At 42.3% G+C, this 22,622-nt stretch overlaps 1 protein-coding gene and 1 non-coding gene across 2 annotated transcripts; one reads left to right on the top strand and one right to left on the bottom strand.

Annotated features, from left to right (window-relative positions):
• Positions 1–11,685: 11,685 nt before the first annotated feature.
• On the bottom strand, positions 11,686–12,618 carry LOC144242954 (olfactory receptor 2A1/2A42-like). Its single transcript, XM_077777988.1, has one exon. The coding sequence runs from the start codon at positions 12,616–12,618 to the stop codon at positions 11,686–11,688; it is 933 nt and encodes a 310-aa protein (XP_077634114.1).
• Positions 12,619–19,237: 6,619 nt separating this feature from the next.
• LOC144243023 (U6 spliceosomal RNA) lies at positions 19,238–19,345 on the top strand. Its single transcript, XR_013338519.1, has one exon. It is a non-coding gene; the product is annotated as a U6 spliceosomal RNA (small nuclear RNA).
• The last annotated feature ends 3,277 nt before the right edge of the window (positions 19,346–22,622 follow it).

Genomic DNA, 22,622 nt, shown 5'->3' with positions numbered 1-22,622 from the left:
GGGCTTGAACCCACGAACCGTGAGATCATGACCTAAGCGAAAGTCGGACGCTTAACCGACTAAGCCACCCAGGCGCCCCCAAAAATATGTGTTTTAACTTCTTCAAAAATCATATGTTGAAAAAGTTCCCCCGCCAACCAGCTCCCTTTCCGGGTCCCTCCAATATTGCGAGCTGTTTGTTAAATGCTTCCCAAAACATTCTGTGTTTACAGGAGATACATTACATCAGCGATAGCCCACAATATATTTTGAAACCTGTGTGTTTTGTTCAAAAATATAAAGAGTGCCTTACAGTGTCAGTACCTAAAGAGCTTCCTGGTCTGTTTTTCAGCGTGCACTATTCTACTGAATGGAGGGAGCATAAGTGATCTAGCCAGCCTCTCACGGAGATAGTTCCAGTGGTTCAGCAGTACAAACGATTGTGCAGTGAATAACTTTGGCCTTCATTGCCTTGCACACGTGCCAGCCCACCTGTAGGATATATTCCTGGAAGCGGAATTGCTGGGTCAAATGGTATGTGCATCTGTAATCATGGGAGGTACTGGCAACTCGTTCTCCATGGAGGTCATTCAAACCAAACTAAGGCAACGTATGACACGCCATGCCCTCACTTCGTGTTATTAAAACTTTTTGATCTTTGCCAACCTGATAGATGAAATACGATCCTTCAGATAGTTACTATGACAGTTTTCCTAACTGTTATGAATTTGATTCCATGAACTCATATTTTTCACAGGGCTTAGTCACCTAATCAATTCTCTTTCTCCAAAGCTACATTGGTAAAAGCACTGATTTTTTTTGTTCATTTAGTTTCTCAAAAAGGTACAGATGGCTCAGATTTCTAGCAGCTTTCAAAGTATTCTTTGACTTCTCTCTCTCCTGCTTGTCCTCAGTGTGGGATTTACCACGGGTTAGAAAGAACATTAAGTTTCAGAGCCCCCACCAAGGGCCCTTTCTGAGGCTCTCAACTAATGTTGTAGTCATAAATTAGCATTCTTTTTCTTAAAGGAGCTGCCTCAAGTTTTATAAGCTTGAGCATGGATATGCTCCTGCTTTCCAACATCAAGTTTCAGCCTCTCTGCTTGTTTTCTAAAGTACCTCTCCAGAATTATTTTATGCACATATAACCACATACAAATATAGGATATTTACCCCTCTTCCTATTACCCTTACTTTTCTCAAGGTATCTTGGATATTTTTCTATATAATGTATGGAGAACGTTCATATTGCTTTTTGACATATTGGATAAAGGGCTAGTATCTAAAATCTATAAGGAACTCACCAAACTCCACACCCAAAAAACAAATAGTCCAATGAAGAAATGGGCAGAAGACATGAACAGACACTTCTCCAAAGAGGACATCCAGATGGCCAACAGACACATGAAACGATGTTCAGCATCATTCATCATTGGGGAAATGCAAATCAAAACCACACTGAGATACCACCTCATGCCGGTCACAGTGGCTAAAATGAACAAATCAGGAGGCTATAGATGCTGTTGAGGATGTGGAGAACGGGCACCCTCCTACACTGTTGGTTGGAATGCAAACTGGTGTAGCTGCTCTGGAGAACAGTGTGGAGAGTCCTCAAAACATTAAAAATAGAACTCCCCTATGACCCAGCAATAGCACTGCTAGGAATTTACTCAAGGGATACAGGAGTGCTGATGCATAGGGGCACATGGACCCCAATGTTTACAGCAGTGCTTTCAACAATAGCCAAATCATGGAAAGAGCCTAAGTGTCCATCAACTGACGAATGGATCAAGAAGATGTGGTTTATATATACAAGGGAATACTAATTGGCAATGAGAAAAAATGAAATCTGGCCATTTGTAGCAACACGGATAGAACTGGACGGTATTATGCTAAGTCAGTCAGAGAAAGATAGATGTCATTGTTTTCACTCATATGTGGATCTTATGAAACTTAACAGAAGACCATGGAGGAGGGGAAAGGGGAAAAATAGTTACAGAGGGAAGGAGGCAAACCACAAGAGACTCTTAAAGACAGAACTGAGGGTTGATGGGGGGTGGAGGAGAGGGGAAGGTGAGTGATGTGCATTGAGGAGGGCACTGGGTGTTGTATGGAAATCAATCTGACAGTAAATTATATATTTTTTAAATGGCATGGCATTCCATTGCTTGGAAGTACTGGTCTTTACTTAATCAGCCCTCTACTGGGGCACCTGGGTGGCTCAGTTGGTTAAGCGTCTGACTTTGGCTCAGGTCATGATCTCACGGTTCATGGGTTCGAGCCCCACGTCGGACTCTGTGCTGACACCTAGCTTAGAGCCTGGAGCCTTCTTCAGATTCTGTGTCTCCCTCTCTCTCTGACCCTCTCCTGCTCACACTGTCTCTCTCTCTCTCTCTCAGAAATAAATAAAACATTAAAAAAATTGTTTTTAAATCAGCCCTCTACTGGCTGAACTCAGTGGGTATTTGCTTTGTTTTGTTTTTGCTATTTCTTAAGTCTCCTGGCAGTTTTCAGAGACTGAAATGGCAGCTAAGGGGCGCCTGGGTGGCTTAGTCGGTTGAGCGTCCGACTTTCGCTTGGGTCACGATCTTGCGGTTTGTGGGTTCGAGCCCCGCGTCGGGCTCTGTGCTGACTGCCAGCTCAGAGCCTGGAGCCTGTTTCAGTCTGTGACTCCCTCTCTCTCTGACCCTCCCCTGTTCGCGCTGTCTCTCTCTCTCCTAGAAATAAAAAAAAAAAAAAAACCATTGAAATGGCAGCTAAAAAATCTGGTGTGACCATAGGTTTCAGAAGATGTAAAGAATAAAATAGGTGACATTGCAGGGGGGAGTCTCAGACTCCCTCATTCCCCACCCTCTTTAGGTATCTAGAACTCTCTCATCCAAACAGGCCCCTAGTGTGCAATTCACAGCCCAGCATGGGTATGTGCATCCATATATTAAGTTTGTGATAGTGAAACAAAAGATGGTCTTGCTAAAGAAATTCTGAGTATCTGAAGGCAGCAGGGAGAGATCACTGTAAGCCCAGAGTGCCTCTGAAATCATCCTGAAGAGGCATTGGCTTCACGTCCATGAGGTTGTATTACTCTATCAGTAGCATTGCCACAGCCCACAGAAAGATTCCCACTGCACACACACTAACAATTTATTCTGCTGGGCCTGATGGGGGAGGATCAAACAACCCAGGTATGGAGTGCCGGATATCTTCTGCACGCTGGAACACTCAGTCCCTTAGAGCTTTGACTTGTAACCAACCTCAGTCATTGCTTCCTTCTGCTCCTCCAGTTCAATGCCAACACCATGGAGACATCATTTTGGATAGCCAGAAATGCAGTCTTTCCATTCTTCCCAGCCCCTTAACGTATCAGCCATCCAACCTCCTACCACAACCTGCTTTCTGGAGAGGAAGGATCATAAAGCTGTCTAATTTGGGTGGCCCAAATCTAACCCTTTCGTCCAGTTACATCTTTGTTTGCACACTTTCCTTTGGCTCTTCTCGGATATCTTCCTTAGAACTGCACTGTCCCTGATCTCCTTGTGAGGGGGTCAGTAGAAACATACAGAGAGAATGTAGGGAAGGGGAAAATAAAGGTGAGAGAAAAGAATTGATGAATCTCTATGCTACAGTACTAAGAACAATGTTTAGTACTTCTTTTCCGTTTAAAACATATTGAAAGGTATATCATCTTTTCTGAAGCTCACAGAAATCCCCTTGGAACAGACAGGGTGGATGGTATCTCATTACCATTGTATAGATGGGGAAGCAAAACAGGAACCAATTGATCAAAGCATACCTGAACCCAGGTTTACAGGATTATTCACCATATCGCAATTTGATGGTTCAGGGCTGATACTGGCTGAGTCCCTCAGGAAGTGATCTGGGGAGCAGTAGCAGTCTAGAATTTCTGTACTAGAAGGGGTCCTGGGGGATTTGTCTTAAAGCTTTATTTGGGTTGTGTTTCACATAAAATTGAAAATAAAAACATCAATGGGGTACCTGGGTGGCTCAGTCGGTTGAGCATCCGACTTTGGCTCAGGTCATGATCTCACGGTTCATGGGCTCGAGCCCCGCATCAGGCTCTGTGTTGACAGCTAGCTTAGAGCCTGGAGCCTGTCTTCGGATTCTGTATCTCCCTCTCTCTCTGACCCTCCCCTGCTCATGCTGTCTCTGACTCTCAAAAATAAATAAAAAACATTAAAAATTTTTAAAGAAAATAAAAACATCGATTGTACAGATCAGTGGGAGTGCGGCTTGTGAAGCTCTGTGGAAGAGGATCCCATGTCTCTATGTCTTCTCTCAGTACTCTTTAGAGTTTCACTGTAGTCCTGAAGAGCCACAGAACTAGGAACTTTAAGAGTCTTTCTTATTTTCTAGTTTTCTGTCCCTCAGTTGATTTCCTCCCATTTCATTGGAATTTGGATTTTCATTTTTGCAAAGGAGTAAAAATTAAGTTCCACGTGGAGAAAATGAAACAGACTCAGAGATCATCAAATATCCTGGGCCTTAAACATACTAGGAACTCAAGAGTAACTGCCGAGTGAGTAAGTGAGTTGAATACTTTAGTCCTCTATTGAAATTGCATAATAGGAAGTGAAATGCCTACTCTTTAGAAAAGGAAGTTTTATTAGCCTCCTTGGATCTTATTAAATAGAACTTTCATTGGGACAGGTTCTAGAGCCAGAAATCAAACTTTATATCTAATTTGGTATCTCTGTTCCCCACATTGTAAATAATAATTGTTGTATCTTGTGCTTATCGAGCACTTAAGTGTCAGGCATTGTGCAGAGATATATGCGTTATTAATCTTGTCTAAGTTTCATGACAATTCTGAGTTTAATGAGCTGAATGCTTTTATTGCACTCATGAAAGAAAGAAAGAAAGAAAGAAAGAAAGAAAGAAAGAAAGAAAGAAAGAAAGAAAGAAAGAAAGAAAGAAAGAAAGACAGACACAGAGACAGTAAGAGCTTTACTGGGATTCCAAGTACGTGACAGCCAGCGCTCTAATCCAGGTCAGCCTGACTCGGAGACCACACCCACCACCACTAAGCTCCCAGCCTCTCTCCAGCCTAGCCTAGACCCGTGGACTCTTTTTCTGTCTATTGTTAAGTAACATTCAAGAAAGTCAGCCTGAATGTTCTGAAAACCCATTTAAAAAAATAGATAAAAATAGAGCTAGCAGAGTTTTCAGTACCTATATAATGAACAAAATAGTAAGATACCTATCAGTTTTTTAACTGGGCAAAAATTACGTAGATAGAAGTAGAGACAAAGGAGACATACACAGTAGAACAAGTAAAAACAACTCATGAATACGATGATGGATGTACAGGCTCTCTAGTAATTAAAGAAACAAATCTTAAAGCATGAGAGACCATTTTTTGCCCATCAAATGGGACTAAAATAAAAAGCTTAATATTTTCCAATGATGCTGAGCACGTGAGCTGTAGTCAGGATGGCAATATAAATTGATTCGGTGATAATTTGGGAAATTATCTTTAAAAATTAAAGTTTGCACTCCTTTGAATGCAGCAACTCCAATTCTAGGAACGTATCCTACAGAAACATTCATGTATTTGTGCCAAATATATACGTGTACATTTATTTCAAATTAAAGCATCACTTACAATAGTAAATGTCATAAATAAACTAATACCCTTCAGTGGTGGGTTTGTTACATAAAACTATAAATCTACACCTTTTTTGTGTTCAAATCCAGTTTTATTAAAATTATTTGGCAGTTTTAGTAGCAGCACAAAGTCTTTGACTATGACCACTGGACACATTAGACCTGAGTTTATATTTTTGGGTGTCCCATATGTTTGAAGGAGAAAAGGCATGGAGGCTTTAGTGAGAATGACCTACAAGTGGACTGGGTATTTTTGCTCAGATCCCTTTGGATAACACTTGGTCATATGGTCATACAAAAATGCAAGGCAGCCTGGGAGATATGGTCTCCATATGTACCCGGGAATAAGAGGAAACTACTTTGGGAAATATCGAGCAGTCTCTGCCACGAGTACTCAGAGGGTCTGAGTTTCTAACTCTGGGGCTAGAGATTGTCTAGCTCAACATTTCATTTTACAGATGAGGTCACTAAAGGCCAGAGGAGTTAAGCAACTCTTCTAAGGTCGCACAGTGAGTTAGTGCCGGGAGCCGAGCTGAGAACCCAGACACCCCAACTCTGAGCCAGCGCTCTGTGGGCTAAATCCAAATGTGTTCAGGCATCTGCCTCTTTCTGACCAAACATGATTTCAAAGATTTAAATTAAAAAACAAGGCAGAAACACAGATTAAAAAAAGACAAATCAAAATGAGCCAATAAAGTTTGTCAAGAAAGCAAGGAGAGTAAGACACTGCCCTGCTAGCTGGGGAAAGAGTCATGTTTTCATCCAGTGTGCTTACATTCTGACCCTCCTTTCAGACAAAAGTCTGCCCTCAACAATCCATATTTAACATGGATCCTTTGGGGCGCCTGGGTGGCTTAGTCGGTTACGTGTCCGACTTTCGCTTGGGTCATGATCTCGCGGTTCGTGGGTTCGAGCCCCGCGTCGGGCTCTGTGCTGACTGCCAGCTCAGAGCCTGGAGCCTGTTTCGGTCTGTGGCTCCCTCTCTCTCTGGCCCTCCCCTGCTCACGCGGTCTCTCTCTCCTAGAAATAAATAAAACATTAAAAAAAAAAAAAAGAATTAAGGATCCCTTTAAAAAAAAATAAATAAATAAATAAAAAAAAACATGGATCCTTTATACTCACGGCAAATAGTAAACACCAATCCCACGGGTTGGCGGTTGGCAATCCCTGGCCCACATGCCAAAGATGCAGGAGGTGCTAATTCCAGGCGGTAAGTGAACCAGCTCCCACACACAGATCCCCACCCTTATCCTTTCCAGTGGTTACGGCCTGCAATCACCTCCACCCTCTTGCCAGTGTTCAAGGACAACACCCTGACATGGCTCCCCATCCGGCACCAGCATCACCCTGACCTTCCAGAATCACAGGTGCGGCAATTTGGCACACTCCTTTGAGAAGCCAGTGACCACTGCTTCCTGTAACAGAAATAAGTAAACATCTCCAGGACTTCTATATTTAGTGCTACGTTTCTATCCTAATTTTCCCCTTTCTTTGTAATCTTAGAGCAATAACATAGTCCTAATTATTAATATCCATCATGTAAAAATATACTAAAAGCAAGGATTGGATAGATCTAATGGACAAGAAGATATCCCAACTTAGGGGCACCTGGGCGGCTCGGTCACTTAAGCGTCTGCCTCTTGAGTTTGGCTCCGGTCATGATCTCATGGTTTGTGGGATCAAGGTCTGTGCTGACCACGTGGAGCCTGCTTGGGATTCTCTCTCTCCCACTCTCTCTGCCACTCTCTTGCTTGCTCTCTCCCCACCCCCAAACTCTCTCTCAAAATGAATGAATACAAGATACCTTAACTTAGAGGAATGAAGGGTAACACATCCCCAGGCCCATATATTATGGGTGGAAATTTAAACACAATGAACATTTGTTTGTTCTTTGAGTTGAAGTTTACTAAGTACATTCATGAACAGTTCTGATCCCAGCCACTTCAGGTCGTGGATATTAGTAGATCCACGAGTTAATTCAAAGCCAGACTGCCTAGTCTTGAATTCTACTTCCACCAGTGAATAATTTTGTGATCTTGGGTATATTAATTAATTTCTCTAAACTTTATTTCCTCATTATTATATAATGAGAGTAGTAGTGCTTACTCCACAGATTTGATGTGAAGATTATATTAAAGCGTTTTATGTTGTGTCTACCTATAGTAAGTGCTCAATAATTATCAGCTACAATTAAATTTCCACTGTAGTATAATCTGCCATTTGCAGGATGTAAAGTAGGTTAGAAATCAGAAGATAGTTCAACACTGAAAATTTGGAAGTGAGACAAATGGATAAAGTGTCCTTTATTTGCTTACGAAGTGAGTATGTTAAGTATGCCTGGGAAATGGGGATGAAGAGATGAACAGATTCTTGAACTTCTCTTGAGGGACAGAGGATACATAATTGAGAAACGTACTCTAAATCCCAGATTAAGGATGGTACATGTTGGAAATCAGAAACAAAATCTGAAAAAAACACCCTGAAATCTGAACTCCTTTGCTTTAGGAAAGGTCCCCCATGTTTTCTTAGTGGATGGACGAGGAACAGGTTCAAAGGGAGAGAGGTTCCCCCTGGGCCCTTTGCCAACTGACTCACGGAGAGGTCGCTGGATCTGGGCTGCAGGTTGGCCTCGGGGAAAGGCTATTCCCTCCAAGGCTAGAGGGAGATGCGGAAACCACAGGGACAAAGGTTTGGGTGACTTCTCTATCCTAATGCTCCTCCTGACTAGGGGATAGCTTTCATATCAGACTCAAAAGTTTACCAAGCCTGACAGGTAAACAGAATAATTTCTGACCTAGTGTTAATCATAATAGCAGTAGCAATGTCTTGTGTTTGCATTGCATTGTAAGTCTTTAAAATGCGTCCATTTGCACCACTCTTGTTTAAGGTCTTCTTCAGCAGTCCTATGGGGCAGCCTCGGACTCATTAGGCACAACTGATGAATGAGAGACAGAGATTCAGGAAGTCTTAAAAGATTTCCCTGGAAAGAGCACAGCTAGCAACCAGCAGACCTGGGACTAGATCCTGGGTCTCTCGCCACACATTGCGGTTGTTTAAGTGTCCGGACTGGATCTCGGGCTTCCTGGATGCCTGGGCCAGGCTTAGGAGGACATTGCACAGAGTGAGGCATCCACGCCGGTGGCTCGCAGGGCATGGTTTTTGTGTCCCACACTTTTCTGCTGCCCCACCTTGTCTCAGGAGAGCTATTTTCCCTTGAGACACATCCCTGGAATTACAGCTTTTCACCATTTGTCCTGCCCACGGCACTGCATCCCACCAAATGTCACAATTCAGCACAGCAGGGGACAACGGATTAAAGACTGGCTTAGGAAATACCGGAATTACAAAGTATATCCAGTTTAGGTAAATTACAAGAACACTGTCTAAGGCTCTTCAGATTTTGGCGCGCCATCAGCTTAAACCGCACTGTTAACCTTTCTCTTCCATTGTTTTCTGTTTTACTGTCCAGCCTGTCAAAAGGCTGTCAAAAGTCCAGCCTGTCAAAACCCTTCTCCATCCCTGTGACCCCTGGAGTCACAGCTCATCATTATTTTTTTACTTCCTCACTTTTATTTTTAGTCCAGCATAAAGTCAAGCTGCATTTCTTTTAACCCATGTTTATTATACAGGTGAACGCTGATCCTCATGACGGTTCATTGGTAGGATGTCTGGTAGCAAGCACAGGCACCCGGAATGCCCAACATTCTGGATTCGCAGAGCTGGGGCTTAGCTCCCAGCAGGGTCTGGTCATCCTGGATGAGGAGGTCTTCGAGCTCCTCCTTGGAAGCCTCATCCACGTATTTCTGATAATAAGCCCCCAGGGCATTGGAGATGGACCTGCAGATTGTGGAAATCTGAGCCACGTGACCACCACCACGCGGACTTGGAGGTCTCCATGCTGGCAGGTCACTCCTTGCCCAGAAGCAGAACAGGTTCCAATGGCTTGTCCTGCGGCAAATGTGGCTCCATTATCTGCAGGGGTCGCCCGCTCACCTGGATGAGCCCACTGCCTGGTTTGCAGGGCGCCACCGCTGTGGCCATCTTCTTGCATCTGCTGCAGGGACACTTGCACTGCATGGCTGGGAACACAGACCACAGTGGCTCACCACCCAGCACCACACCCAGACACGGGTTCAAGCTGCATTCTTTAGCAAACATAAGTCCCCTCTTTACCTGGAACCCTTTGTCTATCTCTGGCTAGAAGTTGAGTTTCTTCCTCTCTTTCTCCATTTCAATTTCCTTCTTCTGGAACTTCACAGTCTCTTTGACTTTTACTTGGTGGTTAGGACTATGGGCTTGGCAATCAGATCACTTAAGTTGGATCTTGGACTAGGCACTTATCAGCTGCAAGGCTTTGGTTAAGTTACTTAATCTCTTTGTGTCTGTGTTTTCTCACCCAGAGTTGTTGATAATAATCCCTATCTCATAGAGTTGTTATGAAGATTAAAAAAGATAATACTTGTGAGGTGCCTGGCTGGCTCAGTCAGTTAAGTGTTGGGCTCTTGTTATTGATTCAGCATGATCTCGAGGTCGTGAGATCAAGCCCTGCATCAGGCTTTGTGCTGAGAGTGTGGAGCCTGCTTGGGATTCTCTTCCCCCACCACTTTCTCTGCCCCTCTGCCGCTTGCATGTGCTCTCTCTCAAACCAAATAAATAAACATTTCTTAAAATGCTATAAAAAGATAATACTTGCAAAGTGCTTAGAACAGGCGTCACCTTAGTAAGCACTTCGTAAGCGTGTGAGCATGCACGTACATACATGTGCGTGATCGTGTGAGAGGTGTGAAACTAGGGATGCCTTTGCTCCGGGTCTTGCCACCATGCTGAGTTCTAAACAGAGCCTCAGTGAGAACGGACTCCATTCCTACCCTCTCTGTGCTTCTCTGAAACTCTTAAGGTTCTTTGTGGCCATGACCACAGGGCTCACTAACCCAGTCAAGAAGGCTTCCCTATGATCTCTTTCTCCCCCCACCTCCTTGTGGCACATAATAGACTGAGAAGAAAGCCACATTTGCTTAACATATCCTAGGTTGGAGGAGGTTAGCATTATTCAGAATTTGATAATAATGACATACTACATCGTGGTGTTAAGTAGAGAAGGCTCAGGGGTCAGATCGTTGGCGCCCAGGTGTAGCATGCGCTTCGCATTTGCATCTGTAAAGTGGGATGCTAATGAGAAATAGGTTTTTATGATAAAATGAGGTGATCTCTGCAATTAGCCATGTATGTGCAGTGGATGATTTAAGTATGTGATAATAATGTTAACTACCACTATTATTATTAAAACTCTTTTTCCTCCAGTCAGTTGCCTCTGCCTGGGGTTTTCCATCCCCACCTGATAATTGAGAGTTGGGTTGTAGTACTTGCTAACATCTCCTAAGTGAAGAGTGTGTGTTTATTCAGAGAGAATCACAGATACTCTTCCTGAGCAGATGAGAAGACTTTAGAAGCAAGTAGCCATCAAAAGCTCAGCATAGACTGGAAAGTGGGTTTCATTGGGTAATTCCTTGGGATGCCAGCTGAACATGTGTGGACTTATTTTTCTGACCACAGAAATTATAAGACAGATTCCAGGGTTTAATCCACAAAATCAGTTTTCCCCTTAACTAAGTAGGCATTTTGGTACATTAAGGAAGCACGACAGATGGGAAACATCCTAACTGGGGTAAAAATGAAAAACGGTATCAGCGGGACCTCAGTCTCTGTGACTACAATACTTTTAAAAATTGTCACTGATGTGGCTACATCTGCCAAAGCCCATGTCCTGCTGTTATTGAACACATCTGATGAAGTCAGGGATAGAGTGTCTCTTTGAACTCTAGAGGACCCATAGCAGTGGATGAGATTAATTTATTCTGCTAGATATTCTCAACAGACTATGCAGTTAGATGAAAGAATATGTTTGATAGAATTAAATATAATGATGCAATAAAACCTAAACATCTTTCAGACAGAAAAAGGGAGTGCTTTATAGTTTCTTGCATTACCCAGTCTCAGATATAAAAAGAGTGGTGAGCTTAGGTGGTACTCAGTACCCAAAGCTCTAGGGCACTACTGAGCTAAGGGATTCCAATGTCACTCCAATTAGGAATAATTTTCCTTGTACAACACTCTCCTCAGGGCACCCTTCACCTCTGCATTCCTCAGGCTGTAGATCATTGGGTTCAGCATAGGATTGAAAAAACTGTAAAACAAGAAAAGGATCTTCTGCTGCTCCTCAGGGTGGCGGGACTTGGGGGCCATGTACGTGACGATGGCACTGCCAAAGAAGAGCCCCACCACGCACAGGTGGGAGGAGCAGGTGGAGAAGGCCTTCCTGCGGCCCTCCCCGGACTCGATCCTCAGGATGGCAAACAGGATGCGTGAGTAGGACACCAGCACCAAGCAGAGGGGCCCGACTAAGATAAATATACAGGCCACAAAGATGACAACTTGGTTGAGCCAGGTGTCAGCGCAGGCCAGCTTGAGGACAGACAGCATTTCACAGAAGAAGTGGTTGATTTCATGAGGCCCACAGAAGGGCAGCCTCAGGATGAGGCTCACGTGGATCAGAGCCAGGAGGAAGCCACATGCCCAGGAAGTCACCACCAAGGTGATGCAGACTCTCCAGCTCATGATGACAGAATACCGGAGCGGGTGGCAGATGGCCACATAACGATCATAGGACATCATCACCAGGAGAAGACATTCTGTCAGACCAAAAGTCAAGAAGAGAAAGGTCTGTGTCAGGCAGCCCACAAAGGAGATGGGCTGGTCTGGCTTCAGGAGGTTTACCAGCATCTGGGGCACCGTGTTGCAGGCATAGGCTATGTCGACGACGGCCAGGTGGGAGAGGAAGAAGTACATGGGGGTGTGCAGTCTGGAGTCCAGCGAGATGACCCCCAGGATGAGCCCGTTCCCCAGCAGGGTGAAGGTGTAGAACAGGGAGAAGAGCCCAAAGAGAAGCATCTGAATCCTTGGACTGAGACAAAATCCTAGCAGAAGGAACTCTGTGACTGCTGTCTGATTTTCCCCCATTTCACTATGAAAAAGATAAAATGGATAGCTTGGGACAGAAAGTGTTGAAAAACATATACAGTTTGTTATTTTTAAAAGACGAACTTTTAAAATGAACAATCTAGTTACACATGAAGTTAATCACTTAATCTGACAACCAGTTTTACACCAGCGGGTTATGTCACCGAGGACAGATTGCCCAGAGCCAATGACAGTGTAATGGGGAGGAAGAGTGTCAAGCCAAAAAAGAAAAGAAAATAACCATGAAATATGGATTATCTTGGAGCTGCACATGCCAGGATTATTCAGAGAATTTGCTGGAGTGGAGAGGTAATCAGTGCTGGAAGAGCTCCAGATACGAAGGTTAGAGGAGCCTTGAAAAGAGATGTGAAAATTCAGTGTCAACAGAAATATTGACCCACCTGCTGATTTCAGCAATGGGGATCTATCTTTGTGCTCTACAACAGCTACTATCACAAAAGAAGGAGCATTTTTGGTGATTGTTTAAGTCGCTAGAAGAAATCGGTGGATTTGTTATGTATGGGCTCTATTGACTCTATTTTTCAGTGGGTGATAGATACAAGCCAACAATTGGCCAGTTAACAATCTACTGATTGGTTCCCAGTTACTGATTTACAGAAAAGTTGTTTCGAATAACAACCCATATGCTTTGTAGGAATTGGTATTTCAGTGGGCTGCCTAGTGTTCATGTATCAGGAGACAAGACTTTGGGTGCGGGGTATGTAAACGTGTGTGAGGTTAGGTGTTCACGCTTGATTTGAAGACTGTGGTGTGTATGGATCTGTGTGAAGACATTTCAAGTTGCAGTTCCCAATGCACGATTTGTAATTCACTTCATCTCTACTCTCATTCAAAGAGCAAATCCAGGGGCACCAGGTGGCTCAGTTGGTTAAGAAACTGACTCTGGATTTTGGCTCAGGTCATGGTCTCAGTTCATGAGTTCGAGCCCCCGCATTCGGCTCTGTGCTGACAGCATGGAGCCTGCTTAGGATTTCTCTCTCCCTCTCTCTCTCTCTGCCTCTCTCTGGCTTGCTCTTTTTCTTTCTCAAAAACTAAATAAACATTATGTGTACATATATACATATATATATAAACGTGTGTGTGTATATATATATTTATATATATATTTATATATACACACACACAGACACATACAAATTCAGGTACTAACATAACTAGGAAAGGCCATACTTGGAATAACACCGTATTGGAGGACTCACTCTTTGTATGATGGCTTAGCATTTGTATCACATACCCTGTGTGAAATTCAAAACCACAATAAACAATCATTTGCTAAAAAATGAACTCAGCCTTACTTCAGCAATAGGAAAATTACCAAATGCTTTATAGATAGCTAATTTAATTTTCTTTGGGCAAAGAGATAATTTAGTAAATTTGTCATTTACAGATTGCTGTAGCAATCCTCTGGCAGTCGGGTATTTGAGACTTCTAGGAATTGGTCATGTGCCAAATAATAGTTGGCTTGTCCTTACATCCTTAGTAACAGTTTCCTCAATATACCTTATAGAAATCAGCATCTTTCTAGTGCGCACATTTTGTTAAAATAACCTGAGGCTGAACTATTGAACTTGTACCTGCTTGCCTCTTGAAAAAAAGTCTCTCCAGGATTAACATAAGGAAAAGATGCTGCTGTTTTAAGACCCTGGACCAGGGGCGCCTGGGTGGCTCAGTCGGTTAAGGATCGGACGTTGGCTCAGGTCACAGTCTCGCGGTTCTGTGTGCTGACAGCTCAGAGCCTGGAGCCTGCTTTGGATTCTGTGTGTGTCTCTCTCTGACCCCCCTTGCGCTCGCTCGCTTGCTCTCTCAAAAATAAATTAACATTAAGAAAAAACCCACCCTGGTCCAGCTGTCATTAATTCCAGTGGAGAATGAGAAGCTCCCCGAGGAATCCAAAAGTAAGAGCAATAACACTGCTTCTTGGAAAATAAAACTTGTGAAATCCACTCATAATGGATGGGAAGAATTGGAGGAGGAAACAGAGCATTCTGAGTGAATGTGTTGGTGGCGCTTGGGAGTACCTTCCAAATTCCACTCGAGATGCTTTGATGCACCCTTACGGGACTCAGGAAGGAGGATCCGACTGTAGTTAGGGGATCCACATACAATAGGCGTGTAGGACACATGTCTACAGAAAGACCGAGGGGTAGAAAAGGGGGTGATCCCTGAGGGCCATGTCTGCCAGTACATTTGCAGCACTGTCCAGGGAATTCTGGCCTGCTGATGTGACAGAGCTGTCCTTCTGGCCCGTATGTGCCCACCGTCCAGACGGCTTGAGTGATCAGTGATCAGCAACCCTAGCTGGGGGGGTCTTCAGGGAACCCCCAGCCTCTGCTCTCAGCCCATGCTCACCAATTAACCCGGAGACACTAGTCTGCCTTCTTCGGCAGATATTTTGACAAAGTGGAAATATGCTACTGAGCAAAGCTCTTGCCAATTTCTTGTATAATAAATAATTCCATTCAGATTCGTTCATGGTTCTTCTCTTCCTTTTTTGTTTGGATAGTGTGAGACAGATAGAAATGTATATACTAAACAAAATTTCCAAAGCTGATCTACAAAGAGGACCACGCGGTGGGCAGAAATCACCTCATCAAAATACAAGCCAAGGAAAGTATCTCTGAGCAGCTAATTAGGACCTGAGGACACCCTCCCCTAGATCCCTCTCAAACAGCATTAAATGCCTTTGTTAGAAAAACCATTATCAATACATTATATCATCAAGTCACAAATGAATCTAATGACTACAGTATTAACTTCTAACATATTATCAGGACTTATTTTTTTTCTGGAATTATATAAAAAATTACTGTGTGAGGACTGCCTTTAAATTTATTTGGAGGTACCCGGATGGCTCAGTGGGTTGAGCATCTGACATGTGAGTTCAAGCCCTGCATCAGGCTCTCTGCCGTCAGCACGGAGTTCACATCAGATCCTCTGTCTCCCCCTCTCTCTGCCCCTCCCCTGCTCATTCTCTCTCTCTCTCTCTCTGTCTGTCTCTGTCTCTCAAAAATAAATCAGAACATTTAAAAAATAAAAATAATTTTATATGGAAAATATACAAAGTATATGAAAATATTTAGTTGAAAAAATGCATTTGAACCCACATCTTGTAGAAAATGTCATCTCTTTATTCAGTCTTCCCTTAATTCCTTTCTTAGCTTCCAAGTGGTTACATAAAAGGAAAAAAATTACTTGCAAAGTATGAATCTCCTTGAGACTTAAAGGGACAGACAAGAGAAAGGAGAGGGCCTAATGAATACATTAAGGTTAGGAACAGTTGCCCAGGGGGCTGAAAGTCTGCTTTCTATTACAGGAGTGGGTGACAGTACCCTCTCTGTGGACAAGTAACAAGTGTACTCATGTTTGTAATTCTGGCACTTAGCGAATATCTACTGAGTGAACAAACGAATGAATGAATATACAAGAATAGTGAACGGCTAAATACTGAATTTTTGAACCACCTTGTACTGGGTCTGAAATTTCTGGCTTGCTTAAAGCTTGCTTGCCCAATTAAGGACATTCTTCCTGAGGCAAAAAAAGAAGAAAAAACCACAACTCTATAACTAGAATCTCCAAAATGTTGAAGCACTGGACACTTGAAAGATACTTCTATTTTCTTTTCTCCCCATATTTTATTTCATTCTATGTGATACTTAAAGTATGTTAAGCATCTTACCTGTGGCACCTGGGTTTCAGCTCGGGTCATGATCTCTCGGCTTGTGGGTTTGAGCCCCACATCGTGCTCTGCATGGACAGTGCTGAGCCTGCTTGGGATTCTCTCTCTCCCTCTCTCTCTGCCCCTCCCCTGTTCACACTCTCTGTCTCTTTCAAAATAAATAAATAAATAAACTTAAAAAAATTAAAAAACAAAAAGAGAAATTAAATGCATCTCAGTTCCAAATGTAACATTCAGGCATTGTTTAATGCTACAAGTGATATATCCTATATGTATGTACAAGTTAGCAATTTAAAAATTGGCCAACTGTTTGATGACTAATAAATTATCCACTGTCTTCGTGGCTTCAAAGTAAATATCTAAGATTGAAATCATTTCTTTACACAGGAACAAACCTGTCGGTACGAGATGGGGCCTAGGTTTCAGAAGCAAAATTTAAGATCTGATGAGCTGACAAACTTTTCTAATGCTGTCGGCATGAGTCACACAGCATTCCTAAAATGAAAACTACTCTTAAATCCTCGGTTCAACTGAAGTACTCTAGATGGTTTACTTTCAAGAAATAAAAAAAAAAAAATTGTTACAACTAATTTACTCAATAGAACCCTTTTCTGTTTCTCTTTTAGTTCAAAATATTTTAAAGTTTCTGAGATTTTCCTCCCTGGCCCATGTGTTAGAAGAAAGTCGTTTAATCTCTGAGCATTTTGGGATTTTCTGGCTCTCTGTCTGCTACTGATTTCTACTTTAATTCCATTGTGGTCTGAGAGCATGCATTGTGTGACTTCTATTCTTTTGAATTTGTTCAAGCGTATTTTATGTCCCAGAATATGATCTATCATAGTGAATGTTCCATGTGAGCTTGAGGATAATGTGTATTTTGCTGTTGTTAGATGGAGTAGTCTATAGATATTCACTATATCCAATTGATTGATGGTGTTGTTGAATTCAGCTATTTCCTTACTGATTTCCTGTCTGCTGGGTCTACTTCTGATAAAGGGATGTTGAAGTCTCCAATTCTAATAGTAGGCTCATCTATTTCTCCTTTTCAGTTCTATTGGTTTTGCCACATGTATTTTGATGCTTTGTTGTTAGGTGCATACACGTTAAGGATTATGTCTTCTTGAAGAACTGATGCTTGTCATGCACATTCCTTTTTATTCCTGGTAACTTTCCTTGCTCTGAATCTCCTCTCTTGATGATTATGTCTCCTCGTCCCTGTTCCTCTACCTCATTCTATTATTGTCTCTATCCTGATCTCTTTTCTCTCCTGGTCCCCATTATGACAGTCTCTTTCTGGTCCCAATTTTCCTTATCTCTATTCTACAATCCCCCATTCTCAAAATCTCTCTTATTTCCTCCTCCACAGTATTTCTAGAGACTTCTCAATAGTTCCAGTATTTGAGTGGTCTCTTAGAAGACTTTGATTACATAGAAAATCTTCTAAGAGACCACTCAAATACTGTTCAAGTTTATTGTCTACATTTAGGTTGTCTTATAAGAAACCTTGGGAAATATTATCTTATAATTCACAATACCATTAATACCTGTCAAGATATTTATCTGGGATATTGAAATATTACCTCTTTATACCATGATGACTAATAAGGGCTATCTACTTGTACTTCAGAATTCATTTAACAAGGACCTACATTTAAAATATACTCTCAGATTGAAGGAAACTTTTTGATTTAGTGAGTGATAAAAAGATCATATATTGGACCATGCATTGTGCCTGGATCTTTGCAGGTGTTCAATACTTTTTGACTAACTGGATATCAATGAGCTTGCCACATTCTGTCTTGAGCCAGATTCTCAAACAAACAAACAAACAAAAACTCCAACCCGCCCCCCCCCACCACACACACAAAATCCCCAAATATTGAAAGGCACCACAGAATACCAACCAAAGACATGGGCTCAGGGGGTCAGACACACATTTACTACTTTGTATGGCTCTGAATATATTTCTTAACTTCTCAAGCCCTACTTTACCACTTTTTTGAAAGGAGTGATTGTATTTATTTCATAAGATCGTTGGGAAGATTGAGATAAGACATTCTAATCAAGATAACATGTGTTAATTAAGTTCATTAATTAACTGAGATAATACATTGAGCATGTTCATGCTGCACAGTGACCATTCAATAACTTAAATCAATTATCATTGATCTTTAACAGTTTCTTGAATAGCCTATGACTGTATGGATCTGATAAGCATACCTTTCTTGTGGCTCCAGGAGGTCCCTAGAAATCACTCCCCTTATTGGCCATTATCCTAAGTCTGTTTTTGCAACGTCTTCATAACAATGTAAGTCTACAATGTGATTTTGTGGACCATATGTTGTTGAAGGACTACTGAGGCAGATTTTGCCTCCTGAAACTTTTGATGTCTTCCCTGGGAAAGAGCACAATCTATTGAAGAGATTGTAGGGATTAAAAACAGCACAAAACTATGACAAACTATTAAAAATGAAAACACTTATACCCTACAAAACAACTCCTCTTTTCTGTATTTCCTCCAACCACCTCACCACACACAGACACACACACATGTACATGCACATTCACTCACATATATTCCAGGTTTGGGGATGTCTCACATTTAAAAGTTGAGTACTTTCTGTGTGTCTGACACTGTTCTCCAAGTTATACGTAACGGAAGAGCTGTGTATGGGCAGCATCGACTACGTGCTGTGGTCCTACTGACATAAACACATGAGCTACACTAATAACAGTTTTCCTGAAAATGTAAAGCTGCTCCATACTACATCCCAGGGTAAAGTTCTTTGGCTTAAGAAAGTTAGTTTACCTATTTAACCTAACTCCATCACGCAGAAATTTCTTATTCTCTATCTAGCATCACCATCTACAAGGTTATTGCTTTCATTCAGCTACTTTCCACTGTATAAAACAAAATTAACTGTGCTCGCTTCAGCAGCACATATACTAAAAATTGGAACGATACAGAGAAGATTAGCATGGCCCCTGCGTAAGGATGACACGCAAATTCGTGAAGCGTTCCATATTTTTTTCAAAACATTACTGTACACTCTCAAAATTTCTTTATAATTATGTTCTTACCAATGGTATTATGTATCTAATGTTCTTTGACAAGTTGGCCCAAAACTGAGATGCTTAAAATAATAAATACCTATTATCTCAAAAAAAACAAAAACAAAAACAAAATTAACTGAATTCTACACACACTTATGTTATCTGTGAGCAATATGTTCAACCAACTTAGCTTTGATTTTTCCTCAAAGTATCTCCACAGGAGAGTAACAATCAGCTCATATTTAGACAAGACTGAATTCACTTACCTGAGCTTAAGAATAGTAGTTTCCGTAGTGATAGCCCACAGAAGGGTAGACCTTACCCCATGTCTAAGAGGAATGAATGATAAAGTAAAATAAAGAGACCTGGTTAGCTCCCACATTTGGGCTCAGGGACCTCAGAAGGGAAAAGGACCTCAAGGGTGGGCAGGATCGTGCTTTCTGGGAGCTTCTGTGGGAGCTACAGAGCCCTCACTCCTGTTCCCGACCCAAAAGGTGGCAGAATCCTCAGAAAAGGCACTTTTTTTTTTTAATTTCTAGGAGAGAGAGAGTCAGCGTGAGCAGGGGAGGGTCAGAGAGAGAGGGAGTCACAGACTGAGACAGGCTCCAGGCTCTGAGCTGGCCGTCAGCACAGAGCCCGACGCGGGGCTCGAACCCACGAACCGCGTGTTCCCATGACCTAAGCGAAAGTCGGACGCCCAACCGACTAAGCCACCCAGGCGCCCCAGAAAAGGCACTTTTATTCCTCGGTGGCCTCAACCTAGTTGGTAGTGCCTGAGGGCTCCCTGGAGGGGTGGGCTGTGAGCTGCACTGCATGCCCACCCCCACTGGGAAGGGGACAAAGCAGTTCCCTATTTCTGCTCTCCTCCCCCGCAGGACACACGGTCCGGAACCAGAGCCGGCCACAGGGCGCACCTCGGAGGCCGCACCCGTCACCGCAGCCCTGCAAAGCTTGGCATTACGTGGATTTCATGAATGCCAGCACCGCCCTGACCCCCACACCTGCAGGTGGTGCAGGGGAACCGGGAAGGAAGCAGAAGCGGTGTGGCAACGAAGAAGCTGCCGGCATGCACCTCTGTGTCTCAGCTCCTCCCCGCCGCACTCCGGGCAACCTTGTGTAGCAGCAGAGGGGGCCAGGAAGGACCCGGAAAAATCGGCTGGTTCCAGCCAACGACTCAAGAGGTGGAGATGCCATAGAGAGCAGGTTATGGCGGCAGGGAGCGGACCGCGGAGTCTAAGGAGACACATGGTGTCCCAGTGGGGCTTATTAGAACCTGCCTGAGGGGGGCCTTTCTAGGGCACTCACCACCCAAGTAGGTCAACCTTGGCAATATTCCCTAATCTCTATTAGGAGGAGCTGAAGGAATCCATTCCCTCAGACCAGGGGAGGAGAGAACTCTCTCGAAGGCAGCTTCCTCTCCAAGACACTACTTCTCCCAGGAGGGTGGAGATACTTGCTGCCTAAGGTGTTCTCATACTTATTTCTCTCTTAAACTAGACAGAGGGAGGCTAGGAATTTCATATCAAGCAATTGTGCAATTCACAAATTAAGGGGTTTGTTATAGTGGGACCCTGCTGGGGTTATGGGATAGACGTGAGGAAAATCTGGCACAAATGATCACACGTGTCTTGCGAACATATGACATCCAATGGTAGATGTCATAGAGAAGATCCACGTATTCATCCAGGGACACAAAAATTGCTCCTGATTATATAAAAAGCCTGGTGTGTAGAAGGCATTCCATAAACACTAGAATCTTTTCTTCTTTCTCTTTACACACTCAGGTGAACCACAGAAAATGTGGAACGTAGGAAACACAGGTAAACAACAAGACTCCCATGAAAACAGCAGTTACGACGTGTTTTTCTATATTCAACGTCATGAAAACATCAGTTATAAAAGTCATTGTAGGGTATAAAAATAGAAAATTTTAACTAAGATGGTCAGAAAAATAAAATTTTATGATACCAAACAACGTAAAATGTAGGAAATAGATCAAAATAGTCTTTTTTTTATTAGCATCAAATTGATGCAATTTTAACCTGTGCACAGCTTCTAAAATGTGATCAGAGTGAAAGAGGAACATATTCAAAATATACAAATATGCAAAGGAAAGTAACACACAGAAAACAGACAGATCCTATTTGACATGAATATTCTCTCAAATGTTTACCTTTTATGCCAGGCTGTGGAACAGGAAACCACGTTTCATGAGCAAGTACTAAAGTGAAAACCTGGGTAAAGAACGGTTTTAGAGAACACATTTCTAATACCAATATGTTAGGAATATTGGTTATAAATAGACATTTTGATAAAAATTAAAAGTTAATCAGTAATTCAGTATAATATTTGGGATTATCACACAAACTAACAGGAAAATCCTTCAAAAAGATAAACGTCAACGTCGATGAACTCAAAATTGGCAATACTCTGTGGAAATCAAACTGCGATAACTTTTATTATCTTGATCGTGTTTACTATTCTTTTTTTTTTATTTTTAAAGAGAGAGTGGGGAAGAGGGGCCAATGGAGAGAGAGAGAAAATGTCAAGCAGGCTCCATGCTCAGTGCAGAGTTTGTTTATTTATTTATTTATTTATTTATTTATTTAAGGGGGGGAGAATATAGCATTTACTATTTAAAGAGAGTAACAATAACATAAATACAGAAAGAACTAGCATACAGAAAAACATAGTCAGGATTAATTAAAATGAAAACATTACCTACTAGCATTGGGCATTTGATTTCACTGGACCTTTTCACTTAGACCTTTTATGCATAAGGTCAAATACTGCTAAAATTTAACTGTGGGGTTCATTTGATTGGTACATAGATAAAAATCAGGGTGGAATGGGTGGATTTAATCATCTCTTCAAGTAAATTACTGTAATGGATGATTTTTGCACAAAAAGCAGAAAGTAAGGCTGTGAGAAATGACCAAGACATGATTTTCAGGATCTCATTTTCAGGATGGCACGATCCCAATGTATTGGTACAGAATGAAAAAGGTGATGTTCTCAGCTCTATTTCTTAAGTAATTATCAGCTAAACGGGCAGACATTTGTTTGGTATCCTTAACAAAAGGGAAGAAGGAGAGAGAACTTCCAAGGGCTCTTTTCAGAAGTTATTTATGTCAGTTGGTAGTGTTATGTTAAGGAAGACAGAGCTCCTGAAGAGATTGTACTTCTCTTCTGTACACCATTGTCTCTGGGCTGCAGGGGCCAGCACGTGGCTGCACTTCCTGTCTCTCTGACA

This window comes from Crocuta crocuta, unplaced genomic scaffold (genome assembly GCF_008692635.1).
Source record: "Crocuta crocuta isolate KB4526 unplaced genomic scaffold, BGI_CrCroc_1.0 scaffold128, whole genome shotgun sequence".
NCBI classification, from domain to species: domain Eukaryota; kingdom Metazoa; phylum Chordata; class Mammalia; order Carnivora; family Hyaenidae; genus Crocuta; species Crocuta crocuta.
This window is presented reverse-complemented; position numbering and strand designations above follow the sequence as displayed.